Source organism: Heliangelus exortis, chromosome 2 (assembly GCF_036169615.1).
Source record: "Heliangelus exortis chromosome 2, bHelExo1.hap1, whole genome shotgun sequence".
NCBI lineage: Eukaryota > Metazoa > Chordata > Aves > Apodiformes > Trochilidae > Heliangelus > Heliangelus exortis.
The window spans coordinates 80813673-80840083 of record NC_092423.1 but is presented as its reverse complement, the minus strand read 5'-3'; the positions used below and the strand labels follow the sequence as shown (position 1 = coordinate 80840083).

The window sequence follows — 26411 nt, the reverse complement described above, 5'->3', positions numbered from 1 at the left end:
CGTATATATGCTGTGCTGATGAAACAAATATTGTTGTATCATTCCCAGCACCAAAACCACACGCATATATATTTATATCTGGTTTTAAACCATGTTCACGTATCAGATTTTGTAAGTATATGCTTTATGGATGCAATTATCTGTGTTTAGGTAGGTAGATATATGCACAGTAATTACATACACAGAGATGCATCGAAATGCAATCCCATCCCTCCACATGACTATATAGTTTTTTATGGATCTGCATTATGTATGTGGTATACACACGTGCACACACCCGCACTAAACCCCAGGTGTGTGACAGCATACATCACTCTGTCCCTGTGAGCTACCACATACTCACACACACACGTCTACGGGTGCAATACTTCCACTCACACCCGTGACTCTTTCCCGGGCCGCCGGCCACGACCGCTCCAACCCGCTGCCCTCGCCTCCGACCTCTGAATCCCGCGCACCCCGCGCTGCCGCAGCGCGGGGCGGAGCGGGACGGCGCGGCCGGGCGGAGGCGCTGCGGTCCGGGCTCCCACCGCTCCGCCTCCGCCCCGCCGAGGCCCGCAGCGGCGGTGCCGGCGCGTAGGTAACGCGGGGTGCGCGGCAGGCCGCGGCGAGGGCTGCCGCAGGGCTACCCCGAGCGGCCCCTCTGCCCCCGCCGGAGCCCGTCGGCGGGCGGCGCCGAACAAAGGGGCGGAGGGCGCTCCGCTGCTGCGGGAGAGCGCGGAGGCAGGGGGGGCTGCTGCTGCTGCTGCCGCCGCTGCCGGTCTCTCCCCCCTCACACCCCGGGGGGAGGCGCCCGGCGAGGCTCGGGGACCGGCCCGCCGGGGAGCCGCCGGGGATTGGCTCGGCCGGGTGCAAGCCGAAGGTGCTGGGGGAAGCCATCTGCAACGCAGGCTATTTCGCCCGCTGGCTAAGGGGAGGGGGGCTCTCCCTTGCGGGTGGTTCGGGGAGGGTTTTTTCCTTCCGTCTTTTTTTTTTTTTTTTTTTTTTTTTTTTTAATTCCCTTTTCACGGGATCATGGGCATGGCAGCGGGGCCGTGATGTCCCCGGGAGCAGCCCCACTGCTGCAATGCTGCCCGCAGCAGCCCTAGCGAGGGGAGGCGTTTGAGCGGCGGCCGCGGCCGCACATCCTCCCCGCGGCAGTGCTGCCGCTGCCTTTCTCTCCCCTCCGCCCGCGCCCCGGGCTCCCAGACCGGCGGGAGAGGGGCCTCGCCGCCCGCCCAACGCCTCCCACCCAGCCCCCGAGCTGCGAATCCGCCGAGCGGGGCTTTAAATTAATAATAATAAACCCCCACCAACCCATAAAGGCGTGAGGGGAGAGCAGAGCCGCGCACAACATGGCCACTCTGCTGCGGAAAATCGGGCTGATCCGACTGCACAACCGGGACACGGAGGACCCCAAGCACCACCACCACCACCGCAACAGCCAGCAGGGCTCCTCGCTTAGGGGCAGGGGCAACCAGAAGAACAGCAGCAACAAGCCTCAGCCGCAGGCCCCCGCCGGGGGCGGCGGCTGCAGCAGCAGCAGCAGCGAGAGCAGCCCCGGGGGCCACAAGAACAAGAAGGCTCCGGAGCTCGCCAAGCAGCTCCCGCAGCCGCGCTCCGGCAGCGGAAAGGAGAAGCCGCGGGAAGCGGCCAAGGAGCCCGGCGCCGGTAAGGAGGCGGCGCAGCGGCCCGGCCCCGGCTCCGGCTCAGGGTCGGGGCCGGCGCCGCTGGTGCCTCTGCCGTCGGGGTCGGGGCCGCTGGCGCCGGCGGGCCGGCAGCAGCACTGCACGCAGGTGCGGACCCGGCGGCTGATGAAGGAGCTGCAGGACATCGCGCGGCTCAGCGACCGCTTCATCTCGGTGGAGCTGGTGGACGAGAGCCTCTTCGACTGGAACGTGAAGCTGCACCAGGTGGACAAGGACTCGGTGCTGTGGCAGGACATGAAGGAGACCAACACGGAGTACATCCTGCTCAACCTCACCTTCCCCGACAACTTCCCCTTCTCTCCGCCCTTCATGAGGGTGCTCAGCCCCCGCCTGGAGAACGGCTACGTCCTCGACGGCGGAGCCATCTGCATGGAGTTGCTCACCCCCCGCGGCTGGTCCAGCGCCTACACCGTGGAGGCCGTCATGAGGCAGTTCGCGGCCAGCCTGGTCAAGGGGCAGGTAGGGAGGCTGTGGGCTTTCTGTCTAGGTGCGTGGGGCGGGGTGTGTGTGTGTCTGTACCCGTGTTTGGATGGGAGCCCCAAAGGGCAGCAGGTCAAGCTGTACCCGTGGCTGACCTTGGCCAGGCCTGGGTGACAGGTCTTCCCCGAGGACCTGGTGTCACTGTAAGGAAGGAGGCAGGGACACGGTGTTTTGCTCTGGAGTCCCTTCACAGGCAGGTGTAGCGGAGGTATGGGGCAGCTTGGAGGGGCATACGTATCCATGGTGTCCTCCCGCGTGTCTTTTTTCCCTGTGTTTGGCTCTGCTGCGTGTGGCACTAAGATGTCATGCCTGTTGCCCGCCAGGGCTACATCCCTCTCCCCAAAGCAAAAGGGGCTCTCCAGGTTCCGGTGGCGCTTGGGATGGGATTCGAGCCCTCCTCGTCCTGCCCTTCACCAGCCAGTCGGCCATGCTGGCCGCTCTCCTGCCTGAAGCGCTGCCGCTGGCGTCGGGAGCGATGCTGGAGCTGCTGCCCCCAGGTCTTTGTCTGGTGCTGTCCTGCACAGCGTCCCTCGGGGGGAGGAGGGGAGGGAGGAGGAGGCGACCCCGTGTTTGGGGCTTGGCGCCCAGGGCAGAGGCGCGGAGCGGGTCACACCTGAGCTGCCGGCAAAGTTGCGCCAGTTTAAAACCTCCCCGCCTGAAAGGTACGAGTCATTTCAGGTATGCGCCGCAGTTGCAGCAGCTAGACGGCTCCTGCCAGCTCTCCTCTCCGGAGGATGTGCCTGGTTCCTCTGGCAGAGGATCTCGTCCGAGCTGGATCAGTTTCATAAAGCCGTTTTTAATAAAGGGGTTTTTGGTGCTGGTGAAACTGTGTAGCCAGTCCTTCTTTTTGGCTTCTGTAGTGGGCAATATACACATGGTTGTGACAGGTAGATTTTTATCTTTCGTTAATGCCCTTGAACCCAGGGGACATGCACAGCTCCACGTAGGTCAGTAAATGATGCATAGTAACTTAGTAAATTCATATCCTGGGGAGAAGGGGTGAAAGAGTAAACAATAGCATATTTCACATTTACCTGAAAATAAAGTTACTCCTGTTTGCCTCTATGAAACTGCTTGCACGAGCAGACATAAAGACTCGGTTTCTCTTAAAATTGTAGCTTACTTTTGATTCTTTAACAGACTCTTTTGTAAGTGTTTTTTCCTCCTTCTCTGTTTGATTTGGTCCTACTGTGGTTTTGGGGTTTTTTAATCGGATATTATTTTTCTTTGCCTTCCATTTGAAGAGGTCAAGTTTCCCAGGTCACCTTGGGGTATGAAAGATGTTGATTAGAAAGAAAAAAACCAAAAAGTCTTAATTTACATTGAGCCTGGGGTAGCTTGAGTTCTGTAGCTACTCTTAGCAGGTGTCACTAATTGTCATTCTTTTTACAGAGGTTATAGTTACTGTTTTAAACAAGGATTCAAAAGAACAATGCTAAATTACCTCATTCTTTAAAAAAATGATCATCTTTCTACAGTATTGAATGTTGAATGTAAAAAGGGTTAAATTAAGGTTTACTGGTTTATAAAATATTTGTGAAGAGAAGCACTGAGTTGTTTTATTAGTGAAAAATATTAAGCTATATAATCTGACAATTTTCTTCTCTAAACCACTTAAAAGATTCCCAGAAAGAAGTAGCAGTTTTTGATAACAGAGGACGTTTATGTGTGCATCATTAACAAACACAGTTAAAATGCTAAAGTTTCAGTGACATCCTTCCAGAAGTTTAATTAGGGAAAAAAAAAAAAAAAAAAAAAAAAGAGAAAGTGTGAGATAAAAAAAACATAAAAGGGGAGAAATAAATACATCGCTGCCAGTAATTTAGTAGTTAAGTAGGTGTAACGTGCACGTTTCAGCTTTTCGGATCGTTCGTTGCTAGTGGGAAGGTTAATAGGTAGGTAATGCTGACAATAAATGTAATTTCTGGGCTACAGAGGAGCAGTCTGTGATGATGGGCTGCCAGCCTGCCGCTGGGCTCGGTGTCACCGGGGCCACGCTTCTGTCATCGCCTGCCCCTGGTTATGTAACCCCAGCTCCATTGCGTAATGGGACTGACGGCAGGGCAGGCTCTCCCACACCCCCCTTGGCATTTTCCATGCTACAGGTGATCTGCTTTTGACAGTGTTGGGGTTTTTTGTTGTTTTGTTTTTTTTTTTAAAGAATAAAAATAGAAACATAAAAATGTTGCTAGTTGCTAGCACTGCTTTCCCCGGGAGAGCTTTGGGGATGGTTTGGGGTAACTCTTGCCGTGCTGATGTTGGTCTTGGTGCCTCGGTGAGGAGCCATCCTGAGCACACAGCGGTGGCCGACTCCATCCCAATTGTGTGGTTCCTGTAAGCAGCCCTCAACCCAGCAACAGCGTGAAATATTCAACGTGCTTGCCATTAATCAAAAAGGCTGGAGGGGCGAGGTCCATTCTCCAGCGCCTCAAAACGACCCCGCACCAGCAAATGGCGGCAGCCACGAGGCCGAGCAGGAGATGGGGCGCTGCCGGCGCCCATGGGGAGATGGGACCTTCTAGAGAAATGTCACCGGTTCGCAGCATCATGATTTAGCATGAAATCCTGGTGAATACTCGAGCGGGTGACGCATCCGGCAGCGTGCCTCGGCGGCGCGGGCGCTGGCACGAGTAGGCAGGGCTGAGCGTCCCACCAGCACGAGTTCCCCCGTTTGGCAGTTCGCGTGATGAGAATGAGGTGGCTGATTTCATTCAACATTTGTCATCGCTCCCATTTTTCCGAGCCAACTGAAGTGCTGCGTTGCTCTGCCTCTTCCTCAGAGAGAAACGCAGTGTTTCTGGGTCTGTTATTTTGTCAGGGCTATCAGTAAACCATGAACATATATAACCTTCTTTTTCTTTTCTATGAAGTTGTCAATAACATACTAACAAACACTGAAAATACAACTTTGGGGCAGTCAGGGTTCTTGACAAAATCAGATTTTTTTAAGGGGATTTCACAGACCTTTTAGCAGAATAAAAGTAAATATCGACAGATGTCATTCTGACATCTCACAGGTGAACATTTGACTCAAGAATTACATCTGTAAGGAGATGGAAGTGTAAAATACATAAATTAAGAAAGGAGCACTTTCACATTACTTTTCTGCATTGCCCCTGTATGCAGAGAAACATGGGCCCAGGTTCCCAAACATGAGTATGTCCCCAGGGGCTGGATTTTAAAGCAAAGCAGCTGTTTCTCCGGATTTCACCAGAGAACCACATAGCTCCCATGACCATACTTGGGATGTGTTTCAACTTAATCTGATCAAGGGGTATCAGGCGGTGAAGCATTTCCTCAGATTGTAATATTTTAATTACACTCCCTGGGAGGGCCAGGTCTGAGGCTAAGACTGGATCCAGCCACACCTAGGCTCCTCTCTGAGAAGGGATTTAGAAAGCGAGGGGGTCCAGTCTGAATCTCTCTGGGTTGCCCAGTCCTGGTCATGACAGATGCATACCCTTGCTTCCTGTAATTAATCTAGTATTGCAATTTTAGATACCTGTATGAAAAAAAAAAAAAAAAAAAAAAAGTTTAAAATCAAAGAGAGACAATTTCTGTTTGATTGAAACAAGTCAACAGTCCCAAACATTTTTTCTTCTTTTTTTTTACGTTTTCAAGGAAAAAAAAAAGTTAACTAACAAACAAGTTGGGGTTTGGTTGGTTGGCTGCTTCAGCTATTCAGCTGAGAAAATCAATTATTCACACAGCTCCAGTCAGTATCTTGAGGGGAGTTCTCAGTACATCAAAGGCCTCAGATTGTTTATCTGTCTGGGATCCAGAATCTTATTTTAAAAAACTTGGTGTTGTCCTTAACTCAACTGTAGCCTTGGTTTTAAGAGGGTGACTTTGTACTTGCTTCCTGCAGAGTCAGCTGCTCTCTGGCTCCTGTCACCAGAGGCAAAAGCTGAACCAGCACCATGGTGGCCGTGAGCTGCCGTGGAGCTGGGGTGTCAGCCAGGGAGGTGGGGTGATGCTAACAAAATAATGTAAATTCCAGTTGTTTGTTGTCCTGGAGGCAACTGCTCCACATGCCTGTCTGGGCAGAGCCTCCCGTGCCTGTCCCATCTGTCCAGGCCCTGGGAGTGGCCTGCTGAGTATTACTCCTTCTTAGCAACACCCTTTAAAACAGTTTTATTTATTATCATTTGAGAGATGGATTTAAAAATTACTGTGTTGCTCCCCAGTTCCTGGGAACAGGGCTGTTGTCACAATAGTATTAACAACTGAAGGAAGGAAGGGGGAACCATGTAGGTCTCGGGAGAGGAGGGGGTTTATCATAGCTCTCCTGGAGTAACAGATAAAGCCTGTGTTCCAGGGAGGAGGTGTCTCTCTCATGAGGAAACATGACAGATGATGCCGTCCCAAATGAAAAGGAGAGGGCTGTCTGAAAGTGGAAGAGGGGTTTGTGTTCTCTAGTAGACATATTGTTTCTCACTGGAGAGTAATGGGTTGATGCTGGCTTGGTGGAAATTTAAGAGGACACAGAGCTATGTGTGCCAAATTCCAAATATTGCGTTGGGATTTTTATTTTTTTTTTTTTAATTGAGAATGACTAACACATGATGTCTTATGGACTTTGGGCTTAAGCTTGTGGTAGTGTTGGCCATTAGCAGCCTTGTCCTCCTTTTTATGAGTCCCTTGCAGACTGTTGGAGTCTGGGGACAGGACTGCCAGCCAGTGGCAGCTCTCAGGTAACTGGCAGCTCTGCAGATTCTTCATTTTGTTCTTCATTTTGAGGAAAATACTCCCCTACTCTTCCATTGAATAGAAGGAGCATAAAAATGTTGTCAGGACAAAAATAGGAACAGGGAGCTTCCTGGTTACAAGTATTCTTGTTACTGTGGGCTTCTGTATAATGATTGAAATCAAAACCAAAATATATTTTGTAATTAAGATTTAATGTTCTATAGGAAAATTTTCTGAATTCAAACAAAAGTTGTTGCTACAGAGTACTTTCATCCTTTGTATTTCAATATTAAAAATACCTCAGTGGAATCCCATTAGTTTGCTTCAAGATGTATGTGCCTTGTATAACCATTGGATTGATTTATCTTTCCATTTTCAGAAATGCAAGGATCCCAGCTGACTTCTACTAGATTGAAAAAGGAGAAATGGGCTTGTTTTATGAAAAACAGATACAGAAGGTAGCAGTTAATCATAGTCCAAATTACTCCCTCTTCATCCTCTCAAACAAAAGTGTAAGTGAGCAGATAGCAGATGGGACTTGCATGGTATCCAGGAGGTCAGCAGACTCTGGGTCTTTCAAATATGTATAGAAGAAATTAATTGCAAATCCATGGGTTTTCATACTCCAGATGCTGAGTTTGAGGACTGTAGCCCATGAATAAATCAGCTAATCTCAAAGGCTGCAGAAATGTAGAGAGAACAGGGTGGTGTCTGAATTATTAGGAGCCATTGTATCGTATTATGGCCTTAAAAATAAAACTGGCTTGCTTTTTGCTTTTGATTAGCTATCTGACCAAATGATGCCAGTTATCATCAAAGGAAGAAATGTTCCTTTAGGTCCATGGTTGAAAAGCACATCAACTCATACACAAAGATTAGAGGAAGCAAAGAATGTAATGTGGGGCTCATTCCCCTGAAAAGGCATAAATGATGGGCCAAAGAGGAAGACTATTGTTTAGCTACAGAGGAAAATCAGATATATTTTCCTTCTAAGATTTCCCTTTTATTGCAATTGAGAAACCTAGGATTTTCAAGCTGAAGGTTTAAGTGGGAGCATAATATTTGGTATGTTGAGATGCTGGGACTGATGAATGGGGTGGGAACAACGCTGTTCATCTGTACTCTGATATATTGCTCTTCTGACTATCCACTATTGTTATGCAAATAAATTCTACTGAGAGGAATGAAGACACAGGGATTCAAACTCATTGAAGTAGGAGGCTGTTTTAATTCTTTTAAAAAGCAATGGGAACATAATCTCCATTTTACCCCTTCAAAGCATAAAAAGGAAAATTTTAAAATACTTTCGGCTGTTATCCTTGATGTTAACATAATCATCAAATAAGTTAAATCACAAAATTTAAACAAATTGCTTACTTTAAAACACGCTTTTATGGCAGATAGAACTAATTCTTCCTTGCAATACTTGACTGATCTCCTAAATGAGATTTCAAAAGAATTGCCTCTTTGGATCATAAGAAAATAAAATTTCATCGTAAGAGCAAGATTCTTCTTCCCTGGGTTGTAAATTTAGTACTTATTTTCTTCAGAGAAAGTGTTCAGGTAGAGAGAACTGTGTAGCATTCGGGTGTTTTGTCAGATACTTTGTTGAATAATTTTATTTTTTCAAATACAGAGCACCTGGTCCTGAGGGGTGATTTTGTGTCCTCCTGGAGGAGTAACCTGACTAACCCACTTTGTTATGTGAGGAAGATTTGCTCTTCCCTTTGCAGGCTAGCCTTGAAAATATGCAGATTTCCTAGTATCTACACAATGCCCAGAGATTTCCATGCATGACTGGAGACTTCCAGATCAAAGATTTGTAACTCCACAGTAATTCTGGTCCTCGTGTCTTGACAATCTCATTGCCAGGTGCGATCCAAGGTATGTCCTGAGTGGGCATCTGCTCTCTCAAAGTGGGACATTGGATAAGGAGCATAATATTAGCTGTGTTATTTTTCCCATCAGCTCCTTTGGGCTGATGAGGGTCAGTGAAGATCTCTTCTTTTCCTTGATGTTTCCAGTCCTTCACGTGCAGTGTCCAGATTACAAATTAATCATGTATAACTGTCAAAAAAGAGAATGCTAATATCAGGCACAAAGGGAGGTTGAAGGATGGAAGGATTGCCAGGTGCAATTATTCTGTGATTAAACAGGGAGAACTTTAGAGGGGCTGTGGTGATTATGCTGTCTGAATGGCTCAAAATATATGTTAAATTTAATGTGGGCAGGATGCAGTTGTTTTGCTAATAAATGGAATACCAGTTTTCTATTGGATGTCATAGTAGTTTTTGTAAGTGTATGGGGGCTGGTCTGACACCTGGTTCAGTTCTGTTCCACAGAGTCATTTCTGGAGGGTGCTGAGCACTCCATAATAGCAGTCATTAACTTCAGATGGAAAGAGTGGCAGTTCAATAGATCCTGAAAACTGCAGACCAAGGATCAAGGGAAGGTGATGGTAGTATTACCTAACCTGGCTGGCAGTGAAACAAACCAGCATCGCAGTGGGAATTGGGAAAGCATAAGCTAGGGAGAAATGTAGCTGTGCTTTGATGAACATTAATTTGCAGTCTGTGTTGGTCTACACAGAGCAGATGGGTGGACACTAAACTTAGGATGGTCAGGTGATTCATTTTCTGAAACAGGATTGAGCAGACAGTCTGATTCGCACCATTCCAGTTAAAAGTCAAGCTGAGAAGTGGTACATCAAGTGTGACTGTCCTCAGCCACGTATGGCATGTCCTGTGCCTGCCTTGTGCACGTGCAGAGTCTGTCCTGCTCCATGATTTTGTGCATGTTGTTAAAACTGATGATCCTCATTGATTTAATCCTCTTCTGCACAGGCTCTGCAGAACCAGAGTTCCAGTTCTGTCACTGGAACTTTGGCAGTGACACATTAATAGAGTTACAGATCAGTCACAATTCCAAGTCTTCATTCACAGATAAGTGAAGATAAACCTGAAGAAGGAAGTGTAAACCTGCATGACAAAACATCCTGGGGCTCAGATGCTTCTCATAGCCAGGCATCATGAGCTGTGGAGTGATTGAATACTTCTTCTATTTCTAATTTTCTGTTTAAAATGGTCAGAAACCTCCAGCTGCAGTAAGAAGTGTAGGTAGGGCTTATTTCCACAATACATACCCACAAAAAAACCCAAACCATCACAAAGCTGAGGAAATTGATGTTACTAAATTTTCGCATTTTCTGTAAATAGAAATTTGATGGTATTACTTCTTTTAAAATATACCTAGTCTTGAAATGTTCTACAAATATTTGGAGGGGGGATATTTCATAGTTTGAACACCAAGGCTGAGGAGAGGTAGTCTGGGTTTGGCTTCCAGGTTTTGCCGCTGACCTAAGGTGCAGTGACATGCAAGACATGTAACTTCACTCTATTCATCTTTCCCACATGTGAAGTACAGCTAATGCTATTTCCAGCTGTCATTTGAGGATGCCTACTTAGAACAGTCAGAGGTGGGGGCTCTTTGAGTAGATATCCATGTGCACCAGTAAGAAACATTTCACAGTCAAGATTGACACATTTGTATCAATAGTAAGAGGAGCACATCAGCTTGTGACTCTTAATCTTGCAGAATGCAGTCTTAACAGTGTCAACAGGGACAAAATAGAGTTATTTTGCTGTTTAATCCTAGGTGTTTTTTTTTTCTTTTGGCATGATGAAACTTTGGGAAATGGAGAGATAGGTATTGTTGTCTGGACTGTAGCTCCTTTGTCTTAAAAACCTGTCATAAAGGATCTTTTGCTTTTCCCTGGTCGGGTTTACTCCCATGGCTGCATTTAACTTGGGTAACTTCAGATCTCTGTGATGGAGGCTCTGTGGTGTGATGCCAAGAGGTGCTGTCACACTCCCAGCCTTTTCATCTGGACTTGCCTTCAGTAACCCTGCTGATACCTGGTTCCCCAGAGAGGTAGTCCAGGGAGCTTGGCAGAGAAAATGACCCTTTCTCATCTAGACTTGCAGGTGCCCATTTGTTGGCAGGAACCAGGGACCATCTCTTTAATTGAAGCCCACCATGTTGTAAGATGGCACCTTTGGTTCTGGACGTTCTAGAGGCACCTTCCAAGAATGTGATTAGGCTGTCAAAATTTTCTTGTTCTTTTTGCCAGATAAAAAGCAGTTTCTTTCCTTAGGAGGAAAAAAAAAGGGAGTTTCTTTCTTTAGGGAAAAGTGAGGAACAGCAGCACAGTGCTCTGTAGCTGTCGAATAGCGATTGAGGCTGTAGATGTTCGTATCGATTAAAAGCTATGTGCACCAGGCTGTGTTAGTAATTACTCAGCTGGAACTCAGATTACTTTTTCCTGGACAAAGAACAACCACACTTAGAGAAGGAGCAATTTATAGGATGCTTTGAAGCCGGAACTTGCTGAGTTTTCACTTCTTCGTATGGATTATTCTTAAAAAGGAGACCAAAAAAGGCGTGGAAATACTGCTTCAGAAATTACACATTTGCAGGAAAACATCCCATTTACTTGTGCTGCAACATTAGCAGTATTTGTCTGCATAATTTTCTATACTACTTTGTTTTAGCTATAGCTAATAATTATATACAGTACCATATAAATTGTGTGCAGTTTTTGAGACATGATTAACTGTGCCTCATCAGTACATGAAGGAAAAAAATCACAAACGATGTAATTGGGAGGAGAGATTATGTATATTGCACTCTAGCAGTGATGTTGTGACACATTGCAATCATTGCACCAAGAGCATGACAGTAGCTTACTTTAGCATTGATCTGCTTTTGAATGCTTCTCTAAAGCCAGTGGAAATATTTTTCTCTGAAAACTCGTTTAAATATTCTAGAATAAGACCGGTTCAGGCTTGAGTGCTGTGTTCATCTATTACTTATCAGAAGAGATTTGAGTATGTTTACATAGTCTGCAGCTTTGAACAGTTGAGGCCCAAAGCCATTAGTCACTGGCACATTAGTGAAAGATCTTATGTATTGGAGACTCCTAGTGTGCTCCACCTCTGAGGAAATCCACTCTTTTTGCACCATCCGTGGAGAAGCCTGCAACAACAGGCTTGGAAAATGGGCATAACCTTGTAGGTCTCCTTCCTGCCCTTGGGGAGAGCACCACAGGCACAGTGACTTCCTACAGTCTTTTGTGCTCCTCTCTACACCTTTTCTTGTTTTCCATCTCTTGACATTTACCTGGGAGTGGGTCACCAGAGCCTGTTATGGAGATCTCTTAAGAGATGCAGGGAGAAAATGAAATTTTACCCATGCACCCTTACGCTGGCTTCAGTGATGGGGCCACATTTAGCCCCATGTATAGAATGCAGGTGTGATTTGCCCTTGTAAAACAAGCCTCGAGTTATGTGCATATCCAGGATTAATGAAAGGAAAGCAGAGCTGATGAGTTTGTGTTTATATCAGTGCTATCATTGTGAAGGCTTGCCTGGTCCTCAGTCTGCTGGCTGTGTACTGTTTGCAATGAATACAACTTTTTGTTAACCAGTCCAGAAAAAACAAAAAAAAGTCTTGCTGTGCCTGAAGGGTTTGCTGTGGCATCTCAGAGATGTGTAGTGTAGCACAGGGGCTTACACTGTTTCCAGAACAACCTCAGTCATATAAGGGCTGATGGCTGTGTACAATAAATCTCTGAAAATCTGGTGCTTAGCAACACAAAGACTTGCATCAGCAGAGGACTGGCTACAACCTCGAAGGATTCCAGGACATGGCTACGCCGTGCCACAGCTGACTTTTGTTGGCAATTCAGCTCTAAGTATCTTAAGTTGGACTCAGAGACCTCCATAAGTCTCTTCCAGACAGCACTTGAGTGACTGTGTGATCCTGTGAGAGGCCACCCCCCATATGGTAGTCCTGTCCTTCCAAGTCATGCCAAAAGTGATACAACATGGATGCACACCTATTGCTATGTGATATGCCAAAACTGTTGGGTTTTGGTCTGGGAGCTACTTTATTTTGTTTGGTGAGAGAGAGAAATCCCTTTGTTGCTGCCAAAGAAACCCCCTTGAGACCACCCTGATTCTGTAAATCCCAGAGGAAATGTCAGGACTGATTTTCATGGCACACAGGCCAGGCATGGGCAGATACATGGTTGTAGTGGGATTACAGGGCTAAGGAGCTTCAAGATTTCTATTTTGTATATGAACAGAACTTAACTCTTGCCTTTGGACCACTTTGTGACATGGTGGTGTTGAGGCAGAAAAGATATGGCATATTGCTGATAATCATACTGAAGGACATGAAAGAGCTACTAGATGTTAAGTTGAATGTTGCTGAGGTTGCACTTCAGTGTCATGTAGCATTCTGACAGGGAGGGCGTGCTGATGTGTTCATGACTATGGAAGAACATGAAGACTACTGCACCATCACTGAGAAGTAGAAAACCTCCCGGATTTGCCCACCATGATCTGTAAATGCGGGTGCCAAATCACATATGAGACTGACCTCACAGTCAGACAAAGGTGTTCTGATGAATATGGTGGGAAGGAGCAGTCAGTCCCTTGGTATGATCAGGGTCCTGAGAGTGCTACCCACAGCAGCCTGTGCTCCAGGAGGTCTCTCTTCTTGCAGTTATCAGGGTTACAGGCTGGATCCTTGTTGGTTCAAACTTTGTAGTTTGGGCAGGGAGTAGTTGGGTGGCATTAAATTGCTCACTCTGCAAACCAGGTGCAGTGGGAGCAGAGGCAAGCGAGGAGGCTGAGGGCACCACACGTCCCCGGCGATTCAGCACGGCTGTCTGTGTAAACCAGTTGGATGCTGTGGCATTACTTTCACCTTTCATATGCTTCTAGCTTGTTAAAATTATATCTTGGTAAGTACATGGAGTTGCAACAGATGGCAGAATCTGAAACATCGTCTCCAGCTCTTTATTTTTTTAATTAGGTTTGCAGTTACTCCTTTATGAAAAGCGCTCTGTGAGTGTCTGAAAGTATTGCAAGTTTTTAAATAAGCTCCTGGTGCGACTTCTCAGAGCTAAAGTCATCGTTAGTATCTTTGTGAAAGGTTTTCTCTGTTGTTTTTAAACCTTTATGGGGTGTCTCAACCTTGTGCAGATACTGTCTTGAACTCTTGATTTGGTGCTGGACACATTAAAACATTGGCCGTGCAGATGATCTGTATTCCTTACCATGGCAGTAGTGATGTGCATAATTTAGAGATTGGTCAAAATGCAGTTGTGTGTAATTAAGCTATGGCCAGCATTGCGTTTGCACACTGAACTTAACATATGCAGCAGCTCATAGTCTTCTGACCAGAGTTAAAATGAATGCATATTAACTAGCAGTCTGAAAATAAACTGTAGTCAGAGTGGTAATAGTGCTGTTAAAATGTTTGACACTTTTATAATTGTGTCCAAAATATAATTTTTTAGTTAAACCTGGGAAGAGTTTTGTGGGAAAGGCAAAAAATCCTAAAAATCAGTAAGACTGTAGATCAGAACACCTGACTGAGAAGCATCTGAACTGTGTTGGTTGAAATTCCACCCTTCTTTTTACTTCAGGTTTACTTGAGACACCAGAATGGGAAACTTCCAGTCCACAAGGTTATATTTTATCCAAATTATAATCACCTGGCAGGATAGGGGTTACTAAGAGACAGTGCTAACCATGCCACCCATAGTTTCTGTATAAATGTTTAAACGTGTAGACTGCAGTGGTGTAGAATTAGCTGGTCTTTAATAATGCAGTTTACATAAAACCAGCGTATGGTACCAAAATGCATTTTAGAAGTGGATTTCATGCTCCTTTACCTTAGTAACAAAGAAATATGAGAATAAACTTGAGGGATGATGCTCATTTCATCTGGTATGGCTCCGGTAGCATTTTAGATGATGTGATGATATTCACTGTGTTACTGCAGTGCTAGAGTTCTTACTTCCCTTGTTTGAAAGCAGTAAGCAGCTGACACTGAGCCTAAGCAATAGCTGTTCTTAATGCAAAGATCCTGTTTCTGGGTACAGATTAGCATTAATATTTTGATAAAGCTGGATAAGACATGGATCATACTGTGTTAGTTGCTATGCACACAATTCAGAATGTATCATAGCCTTAAATGATTCAAAATCGTATCTATAAGGTAACAGATGGCAAAAGGAACTAATGCAGAAATTAAATAGCAAAGTTTATATTTACTTTCAGAAGTATTTTAAGTGGTGACATTTTGAGGACAGCATCCCCTGTGCTGATTTCATCTTCTGTTGCACTTTGCTTCATCTTTTCCTATGTTTCTCTTAAGCATGCTTCCAGCAAAAGCTCAGAGTAGGAAGAAAGTACAAAATATGTTTTGTAACAACAAAACTAGTCCTGCAGGATATGTAAGATAATTAGTCACTGACAAATAAAAAATATATTACCCAGTTTTATTTAATTATTCCTTTTGTCACAACTAAAAGGGAACGTTTTCTAAGAAAAATTGTAAGTGGGGTTAAATTAGGTACCATTAGGGTCATCCTTATTTGGGAAATATTAATTGCCCAGTTAATATGGGGATTGGGAAGGTGTCTTGCTGTTTAGTCTATAAAGAGGTATTTAAAGAGGAAATAATACATTGCTAGTCTGTAAGTGGTGACTGGGGAGAAAGGCATGGAAAAGCACTGAAAGGTAAAATAGCTATTTTGTGGAAACCAAGTGGGTATAAACTGGCTGTGAATAAATGGAGGTGGGAATTAGAGGCTCTTCCTAATCTTTAGTTAAGGTAAGCTCTGAAAGAGAAGTCAAACTGCACAGAAAAATTACATTCAAATGTAGGAAAAAGCTTTTTTATCTCATGTAACCATAGTTCTGTTATAATAGGACCAGTTCTGAACACAAAGCTTATCTCTGCAATATTGTGACAGCTTTCTGGAACAAAAGTATTTGTCCACATGCCAGAGCAATTTTACTCATTTTAGTCTGTAAAAATAACTTTGATACTTTGAGGACAGAGTTTGTTTTCCTTCTCACTCCCTCCCCTTTTTTTTTTTCTTTTTTCTCCTCCATATAGCTGATTATTTTCTCAGTGTTATTAGCTGCATGTGGTTACAAATGACAGTTTTCAGTTTAAGTTCCAGATTGACAGTACAATCAGGGAAGTATAAGATGCAACCTGATGCATCATTTTGAGCAAAACAATGGAAAATATAAGAACATACTAACGTGGTTCTTAATAATTCTAACTGTAATATGGTGTCTGCTCATAAAATTCTAAGTATTCTAAAAAAAGGCTTCCAGTGCAATTTATAAAGCAGTTATTAAAGTTCCTAGACTTGTGACTTTAATGGAATTCTGTAACAAATCAAATAGGTGTAAATACTTCATGTGTTATTATTGCTGTAGAGTGGAATAAATCTGTAGCTATATTTCTTTCTTGTGTCTCTGTTAGTTGGTAATTGACATGGACCAATGTGCAAAATAAGGTAAGCTATTGCTAACTCAGTATATGTCTCTGCTGTCAAACAAGGATTTGCAATTATGTTCTGCCTTGAATTTAGAGGTTATATTTGATTGCAAAGTAGCAAAGATTCAGTATGTTTAAATGTGTGTATTTTCATTCATTGTCAAAGTTGTTGTGAAAGGGTAATAAGCAAATTCGATTTTTTTTAATGTAGATTGGAATCAAGTTGGTTTTAAGGTGCTCCTGCCTTTAAGAAATGTTAGAGCAATAATTTTTTCACAGATCAGATTAGAGGAAGAAGAAAAGAGTGTGTTTCGTGGGATGGATGTAATTTTTAGTGACACTGCGTTGGCAGTGGAGTGTGAAATATGTGTAGTCCCGAGATGTAGCACACAGAAACACACTGCTTTTAGGATGATTCCTCAGGGTTGTAAACTCCATGATACTCACACCTCAGACCACGTTACAAGAGTGGCATCAGAAATGGTTTGAAACCTTTTCACGCCTGCTCAGCTCCAAGCTGCAGCCTTCCTCCTTCTTCCACCCAGAGCTGCTGGCCCTGGAGGACCAGAGAGGTTTGGGGGATGCTGGGGATGTCCTTTTTCTCCTGTGGCTGGAAAGGGCCCCAGGGGACACTTACAAAACTGCCTGTCCCCCCAAGCCTGTGTGAAGCAGGGCCCAGCTGACATGAGGGTCTGCACACCAAGTGTCTTAGGGTGGAGGTCCCCTCATTCCCACGTTGCAGGGGTCCCTTATGCAGCAGAGGGGGAGGTGAGCCGTGCAGCACAGCTTGCTGCATGCAAGGCAGTGTGCCAGCAGAGGGGCTCCCTGGGAAGAAATAGGTCAGCAGATGTAAATTGGTTTTTTTTTCTTTTTCTTTTTTTTCATTGCTGCACATCGTTTTTAATGATCTCTAATAATAATGTAGTCGTCTGGCTCAGTTTGGGAACTCTGAATGCCTCTTGGCCTGGTGCATTCAAAAGTTAAGTTGTGGTTTCCAGCTGCTTGTCCACGTGTTTAATGAAGGTTTTCTTTTTTTTTTTTTTTTTTTTTGTTTGGTGCAGGGCCGTATCTGCAGAAAAGCTGGCAAATCAAAAAAGTCATTCAGTCGAAAGGAAGCTGAAGCAACATTTAAGAGTTTGGTGAAGACCCATGAAAAGTATGGGTGGGTGACCCCACCCGTCTCTGATGGCTGATGTTAGCAACCTGCACTTATCAAAAATGCTGAACAAAAGTACTGTGACATCTCCTCAGTGCTGTACACCACCCATCCTTTTCTACTTCAGCTTCGGTTACATACCATGAATGTCAAGGAGACATCTAAGTTATTTATGAACGGATGTGTTTACAGAGGGAGAGGAAAAAAAAAAAATGCTGTGTAGGATTATATTTCGAGACTGGAGAGCGGTCATCATTGAAGTCACTTGAGCGGATGCTGAGGTTGCGTCATTTGCCCCCATACAGCCCACATTGTCTTCAGCTTCTTTCCATGACAGCAGCACCAAACAGCAGCACTGGAAAGTCTATCCAGTACTGCTCAGTTCATTTAAATGTAAATGAAACAGTTAATATTTAATAGGGAAGCAGTGCATTGCAGGTACATGTTTGCTGTGCTGTTTATCTTTGTCTCCTAGCAGGTCAACATAACTTGAAGATTTGTCTTTATGTGGAACTGTGGTCTGCTGTGACTAAATTTAGACCTCATTTGTGCTCTATATATGACCTTGAATTCATAAATGAAACCAGAATTAAAATGCTGAGAGGTCCTAGTGTTGAAAAATTATTAAGTGGAATCACCCAACCGGTTACAATGTGCTATCTATGCTGATATTGTGATGTGCTGTTCAGAAATAAACCAGTGCAGTCAGCTGAAGGTTAGGTGGTTTTTTTAAACACATCCACGCCAGGGCTTGGAGTGGTTGATGGTAGCAGAACTATTATTACCCTGCTGGTACCTTCTGCAGTAGCATGTGGCCTGTCAGTTCTTCAAAATGGCAAAATTCCAAACAAATGGAAATGGACAAAACAACCTTAAAAATTATCCGCTTAATTTTAAAAATTATATGCCAGTACGGAGTAAAAATTTTCAAGACAAATGGTTTGTAAGATGATCTGCATGACTGGAATTTTCTTTTTTATTTTCACTCAATAGACATTGTATGTACTTAGAGCCCAGTATCTGAGAAAACCCACTGATGTATATAAATGTCCTATTATTTAATCATTAAGATTTATGTTTTCCAGTAAACAAATCGAAAAAAAAAACTTTCTAAGGGACTCCATAAAAGCTGAAGGTAATGTCTAGAATGGTATAAGAAAAGCATTAAAAATGTGGTTCTGAATGGAAAATCGTATTGGACACATGCTGAATAAAATCACCAGTATCGTTTCTGTTGCCTCAGGAATTCAATCATTTTGGCCTACTTTTGTATTCAAAGTGCTGAGTTTTCTACTGTGAAATTCTAGGCACCTCATCTGCTGTGATATTTTAATTGAAAGCAGGACAGTATCGGTCATAAGGTTATTTGAGGGGAGGGGGAGGGTATGTCTTTGAAAACCCTTTCCATTCTGTTCCTAACACGAGACCAAATCGAAATGATTGACCAGTTTCTGTTTGTGTTAGAGCAACAGCAGACACTGAGCAGAGTTTTGGGGTTTGGAGTATGATTTAAAACTACACACAGTGGAGGAGAACAAAAGAGTAATGAAGGGCAAAGGAGTTTGAATGCAAGCAAAGAAGCAGCACTACAGATATTTGTGAAAAAATACGGCTCAGTTTATCTAGAGATGCTTTGCCAGTGTAGCTGTTTGTCAGCTAGACAGGACAACAACAAGCAGAGCTTTCACCAAAATAGTTACACAGGTCACAGGCACTCAGTGTTGTGGACATGGCTGGCTTCTTACACTTCTGCTCATCTTCACCAGCTGCCTCTTCTCTTTCTCCTCTGACCATTTGTGGTACCCACCTGGTGTGCCTTATCTCAGTTACAAATGGAAATGCTTTGTACCACAGCACTGCACAGATCTTGCTGTGATTTTTGTCACCCTGCTTTGTACTTGAAGACAATGCTAGAATTGATGTGTGTATACTTTCCCCTTCAATTCTGTGCACCCAGAAGCAGACTGTGTCTTCTGAATAAGGAACAGCTTTTCAAGTAATTTATTTACTCAGTCTTGTAAACATTTTCTTGCTATCCTTTATGAAAGAGGAAACTAGTATGTTTAGTTAGGCACCAAATAATTTGAAATCCCTGGTGGGACTCTCTGAGGACATACAGAGGGATCTAGCATGGGAAAGCATAAGGTTTGTTATTTCCCTTCAGAAAAGTTCTTCCTTCATCAGTATGGTAAAATTATGTTAAAAGCAGTGTGAGGGTGTGGTAAGTCTTGAGGAGGGGGTGATATTTCTTTCTCTACAGTTTTTTAACCTGCCTCTTTTTTCCATGGGTTATTTTAAATCTTCCTGAGAAGCATATCTTTAATATTTAATTAAAGGGTTAGCTACAAGGAACGTAGTGGGTGGATTGCTACCACTTCCCTCAAACCTACTTATTATGTGTCTTCTTAAGTGTGCTTTAAATAGTTATAGCAAACATGATCGCTAAAAATCACAGTTACCTTCGACTGTAGGAGGTTCTCTGTATCACTCAAGAGTCTTAGAGCAGTAGGAGAGGCAAATCAAAAAATCTGGAGTGCTTTTAAGCTGTAGCAGAAGGGGAGTGAAATGCGTGTGATAAGCTGCAGCAACAAATTGTGCAAGGAAGAAAGAAGGAAAAGTACACTGCATGAACTAGGGCAGGATGAAGATCCTGCTGTGCCAAAAATAAGACTGCTCCCATTGAAGAGACAGCTTATAGCAGGAGCAGCCTGTGCTGGGGGAGATGCAGGAAAAAGGGGACAGCAGGGAGCACAGAAGCATTGTGCTTCTGGCTGGGGAGGAAGGGAGCTGGCTGGGAATGTAGTTAATTAAGAGATTTAGAAAGAGGTCTGATATATTTTAGGCAAAATAAGTTCCTGGGTTTTCTCTAGCTTTATGCTAGGCAGGTTCTACTTTCTCTGCAACCAACAAGCCTGTAAGAAGTGGATCAGAAGACTGGAAAAGGAAAAGAGTGTGAGAAGAAGGAAAAGTGCAAGACCTGAGAGAGAGTGAGATGTATGAGCTGGGGAGGATATGACTGTGAAGCTAAAACAGATTAAAAAACAAAAAAAGTCTGATGACAGAAGGGTATAAAACAGGGGATCACAGGAGAGCAGGATAGCATGGTACCAGGAAAAGCAACAAGAGGGACTGAAGATTGAGAGCAGTTCAGATCAGACCCTACTGCAGGTGCTGATTGCAGAGCTGCTCCAGGTGCCTCTGTGTTGAGGGAGCATCAGTGAAAAAGATCCTGTAAGGTTCTTTCTGTTTCTCTCCTAGAAAGTGGTATGTGCTTCCTCCTTTTTCTGTCCCTTTGGTAGCTGAGAAGGATGTTATGATTTGGATCTATGGTGTGGAACTCAAGTACCTCACTTCTGTGACTGAGAAAGAAAGCTGAGCATCATTCCCACATCCTAAACTCAAAGAGGCCAAAATCAAGATAGACTGATCAGTCATCTGTTTTGTCAAAGTTCCTCTATGTCAAAGAAGTTGGATGATTGTTTTTTTAAAATAGGAAACATAAATATTCCCCTTTTATCCAGTCAAAAATCTTTTTAGGAGTTCCTGTAAAATTAGCAGTCAGCACAGGTCCTCCATCTCTCATTAGACCCATTTTACCAGGAATATTATTTTCCATCTGCTGTACCCAGAAGAGATGATTAATTTGAAACTAGCTCCTGGGGAGGTGTGAAGTTGTATTAGGAGATTACTTCCTGGCTTTTTTAGAATATGTCCTTTTGGAGGACCTTATTTGAATCCGGAAAAGCTACTTGACTGAATACAGGCACTGAACTAAGAAAGCTTATGGAAAAGGAAGAAAGCTGTCTCTGAATACCTGAACGCTGAAAGATCTCCACAAAGAAAAGAGATGATGGGAATATATTTCTGTGTCATTAGAAACTGGTCCTAAAAATGCAGCAATCAAAAACTCAGCAGTCAAAGACCTCTTACGCTTGCCTTGTTTTGTCTTCTGAAGGCAGTGTGTCTCCTTCATTCCAGCCTACTTCAGTCCAGAGTCCAAGGAAAGATAATAGGTATGGTTCTTGCTTGGTGCTTGTTTGGTGCTATGACACTGTAGTATCTAAAAAAAGACTCACTTCATTTTCCTTGTCCAAAGCAGTACATAAGAACCTAAAATGGAGCTTCTTGCATAAATAGAAGGGTTGGAACAAAGCCTCTCTAGTTTACCATACACGTTATATGACTGTGATACCTATATATATTTTTAGAAAACTTATTTAGAAAGATATTCTGAGACAGAGCTGCCAAGCAGTGATGGCTGGAATAGCCAATGCTCTGATGTGTATGTACTTTCCATTCCACAGGCACTTGAAAAAGAGAGAAATTTATTCTTGACAGGCTGACTTTACAGAGAAAATGCTAGCATTTGGGATTAAATCTCAGGGTTTGCTTCACTACATTTTACTCCTTTTTTCTTCTTTTTTTTTTTTTTTTCAAGATTTCCAGGCAGACATTGAGCCTTAGTGTTTTCATTTTCCTCCAACATTACAGCCAGAGTGGTTATTTATGTGACTGCCAACGAGGTGGTCAGTTTTGAGCACACTTCTTATTGGTGAGGTTTTTAGAGGGTAACTGTCTCTCAGCTGAACACCCAGAGTGCGGAGCTTGGTTGATGTATTTAGGGTTTACCCTCTTAGTGTTACATGGGCAGATGCGATGCATGTTTAGGCATCTGAAGGCTTAGCAGAAATTACAATGGGGAAGCATTTGCATAAAGTAACTGTGAAAGGTTTGCCTCTTCCATGTAGTGGGTAACTTTCAGTGCAGAAGGTTCCTCACAAACCGTGTGATGAACTCTACAAACAGAATTAAGCAGGCCAACCTGCTGGTACAATATAATTTTCCAGTTACGTGTCCCTTCCCTGACAAGTAGCAACCCATATTAAATAGTGTCTTACAGACATCACATTGTAGAATATGACAGTAGAGATACTGAAGAAAAACTCCTCCTGGGTATGTTTTTCCTTCAGCCTTCCCAGTGCATTCCTGGGGCAGGGTGGGGGGGTACGATGATGCAGTCCTGGTCTGAGGGAATGAGATGGAGAAGGCTTTTGCATGTGCACCAAGAGTGGAAAGCCTCTGAGTTTACCTAGGCAATACATATCCTGTCTTGTATTCATATACCAGTCTTACAAATACTTTACAAATGTGTGTATTACTTGGTTTGAGTCAAAGTGCTTAGTGCATCTCTGACGCGAGTTCAGATTTGCAGAGCAGATGGGTTACTAAATATGAACTGGAGGCTTTAATGGGAGCTGGTGACACATTTAAAGTTTTGCTTTGCTCGCTCTGAAGAATAAAGTGGCTGTCAAACTAGGTCTGAGGACAAATAGGTTGAAAGTGAGTCACGAGCTATTGTCAGTACAGCTGTGCTGGAGAGGTGGTTTCCTTTATACATCAAAGGGTTGAGGTGAGGCACTGCAGCAAAAGCAGCCAGTAGGACATTGAAAGAAGTTAAAAAGACAGAGCTTGCTTCTCTGGTGTCCCCTGTCCCATATTATTGACTACTTAAATGAGCATTGCTCTGCTTTGTAAATTTTAGTCCCCTCTCTATTAATTCAAAGGTTTACTGATATGCTAAAGAAAACTTAAAACAAACCATGTAAATTAATGCCTGCATTTTAATTTAGAAGCATGCAAGTGTCATGCTGACGCCTGTCAAATTTCACCAGCAGTTTCCTCACATGAGTAAGCCTTGGACAAATCAATGATGATGGTCTTTAACACAAAAATAGAAACTGTGTAGTTTGGATGCTTGACTTAGTCTTTTCCCTGATTGCTTTGTCTTTCAGTTTGATTGACTTCAGACCAGTACTTCAAGCTAACAGCAGTCAAACTGTCATACTGTTGCTTATTTATAGTGGTTCCTTTTGTTCATGCTGCTAAATAAGGTGGCAATAAATATTAATTGCAGCCATGTTTCACCAAGTGGGAATTCGGACATAAGTTCTCTCTGAAAACTTTGTATTTTATACAAATTGTCCACCACAATTAGTGTTCACCACCACACTTAGTATTCATTATCTTTTGCTGTCAAATATTCTTCTGTTTTCTTACAGAGTGACCTCACATTTAAAATTATTTGCAGTTTACTAACAGAAATACTTGAAGTATGTTAAAATTCCTTTTGACAAAATCACTGACATTTAACTGAACCAAACCTAACTGTCTATGGGATTTAGAGGGGTTCTTCACTTGCCATTTGCATTGACAAGATTCACAGAATTTTACTAAAGATTCCCCTTCTGAAGCTCATCGACAAAACTAAGACTTCAAATTCAGCACAAAATCCATGCTGACATGGATTAGCATGCAGTTTGGGAATAAATGCAGACCATCTGTAAGAGAAATTTAAACCATTTCTTCATTTATGACAGTGTTGTTTAATTCTGGGAATGTGTGATGACAACACAAACATAGGATGTGATTGTTCTTATTATTTAATTATTACATAATTTTATAATGTATTAATAGATTTCATGGGAATCCCACCAAAATGAGAAGATATCCTGAAAGGCAGGGGTCACATTCAGAGGGACATGGACAAGCAGAAGGGATGGTCCAACAGGAACTTCCTGAAGTTTGGCAGTGAGAGCTGCTCAGCCCTGTGCTTTGATTGGAGCTCCCAGATCCTCAGTGCAGGCTGGGGGCTGCCTGGGGAGCCTGCAGCTCTGCAGAAAAGGACTTGGAGGCCTGGCTGGATGGTAGACTTCCAAGGGACTTCCAAGGGACCAACTATGTGTCCTTGTCTTAATGAAGTCTAGCCACATATTCACTGACAAAAGCATAGCCAGCTCATCAAGGAAAGCAATTCTTTCCCTCTATTCATTACTTTTGAGTTGACATCTGGGGTACTGTGTTCAGTTTTGGCTCCCCAGAACGTGGCACTTTTTCACAAATTGAAGGAAATTCAGTGGAGGGACACTGAGACAATTAGGGGTCTGGAACTTGTGATGTGTAGGAAAAAGCTGAGAGAGCAGAATCTGCTCAGCCTGGAAAGAGAAGGCTGAGAGGGAGTCGATTGCAGTCTTCCACTATGGGAGAGGATGGCAGAGAAGATGGAGCCATACTCTTCTCTGAGATGAAGGCAGCAGACACAAGTTGGTTGCAAGCAAGGTCCCAGCTGGATGGTGGGAAGAACCTCATCATCATGCAGGCAGCCAAGCACTGGAGTAAGTTGCCCAGATATATTGGCATCTTCATCACAGGAAGATTTTAGGACTCAACTTGATAATGGCTTTAGTAACCTGATCCAGCTGTGAAGTTAGCCCTGCTTGAAGCAGGAGTTTAGACTAGAAATTTCCATGGGTCTCTTCCTAACTAAATACTACTATTGTGTTATTGATATTATGAATTTTGCTGTTCAGAGGTACAGATAGAACAAATTTCATAGCCAAAAATATGCTAGTAGAGCTCTACCTGACTTATAAAGCTGCCAGGGCCAGCTGATCATGACTACTTACTTAGTGAACTGTACCCCTTTCCAAGCATCCTGTGCTCTAAATTAACTTCATGCATGTAGGTGTATGAAATTGTGCAAACACCTGATGAAGGTGTCACTAAATAGCATACCCACACTAAGATTTTTGTATATATACACAAGCTATCAGTCCACTGGCTTATTTTTCCATGTAAAGAAGTGTTCTGAGAGAGAACTTTTAATTCTGTTTTCCCTGAAGAACTTCAAGTGTGAACAGATTTTGCATATTGTCTGTGTCCCTGCAATGCAAGATTGAAAAATCCTTCCCTCAGTAGAGAGAATAGGAAGGAAACCACATAAAGCAAGCCTTGTGCTTACAGATGGGATCGGTGAGAAAATTATCTAAATTTTGGAAAGCAAGTTACTATAACTGAAGTTGTTTCATGTTGCAAGGCTTTCATGATTGCTAAAGGTCAGCTCTTCTTGAATTCCTATGGCCAAAGCCCCTGATCTCAATCTTGCCCTGCTTTTACCTGAATGCCCTAAACATTATGCAAATTAATGTCTGAGGCAAAAAAGGATTTTGGTGGCATTTCTGACTGGGGCTTTCACCTGGAATCACAGCACAGTTGATCTGCTCGCATTCGATGTGTCCATTCTGGGGCACAACAGATCCCAACTGGGTCAATGCACAGATTTCCCCTCTCTGCCTTGGTAGAATCAGAGACAGACCAGTGTTAAGGACCTAGATTTGCCTTTCCTTCCCTGCTCCCTGGTGTGCCTGGCATTACTCTTCCTGGATAGGAAAACCAATTCTGTTTGTGCTTATTTTGTGTTCCTGGATAGGAAAGCCAATTCTGTTTGTGCTTATTTTGATCCCATTTCTGAGATAAACTTGTGTTGCTAAGTACTTCCCCCCACACACAAGTGCAGTCAGAGCACTTGGAAAAACAAAGGGATAGAACAAAAGACTAATGTATTCAAAGTGAGTAGCCTTAGAGCACAGCTGTTAACACTGCAACAGTGAATAGTGATGTGATTCAGCCCGTTTAAATGGAGTAATACTGGAAGTGCAGTTGGGTTGAATATTAAGCATTGCAAGAGCAATTTTGCTGCTTGCAGTGGGCACAAGTGGTCCCCAGCCTTTACAGGGACCTTTGCAAACAAGGTGTATTCCTGTTGAGTTGCCTGTCACCTCTTCCACATCACCCTGCAGAAAAAAATCAGACTCTTGGCCTGACCGTCTGGATTGTTACACTACAGGCTCTCAGTTATTCTTGATGTATTTTTAATTTTTCATAGGTATTTGTATTTCATATTTACATATATATTTGTGTATACATATACATGGTATATATGTATATATACTTAATATATAGAGAGGGGACATGGACACAATTCAATACCAAAGCCAAAACAGACTGTTGTGGTATTCTTTCCACCACAGCACCCATAACTACGGAAGTAGAATAACTACATATTCTGCAGCACTAGGAGCATAAATGGCAACTTTTTGACCAGGCCATTTCTGCTCTTCTTTCTGCACTGACTATAATAAATGTAAAGGTTTATGTCCATTGGAAATGACCTGAAGAGAAAATGTATTTCT

The 26411-nt window shown here is 43.4% G+C and overlaps 1 protein-coding gene across 1 annotated transcript; it reads left to right on the top strand.

Annotated features, from left to right (window-relative positions):
- Positions 1-577: 577 nt before the first annotated feature.
- Positions 578-18612, top strand: UBE2QL1 (ubiquitin conjugating enzyme E2 QL1). Its single transcript, XM_071736718.1, has 2 exons — positions 578-2147; positions 17288-18612. Exons 1-2 carry the CDS (start codon positions 1335-1337, stop codon positions 17417-17419), a joined length of 945 nt encoding a protein of 314 aa, XP_071592819.1. The 5' UTR covers positions 578-1334; the 3' UTR covers positions 17420-18612.
- Positions 18613-26411: the final 7799 nt, after the last annotated feature.

Coding starts and splice junctions, on each gene's coding strand:
- UBE2QL1 (XM_071736718.1), top strand. CDS start 1,335: ATGGCCACTCTGCTGCGGAAAATCGGGCTGATCCGACTGCACAACCGG. Junction 2,148..17,287: donor CCAGCCTGGTCAAGGGGCAG/GTAGGGAGGCTG, acceptor TGTTTGGTGCAG/GGCCGTATCTGCAGAAAAGC.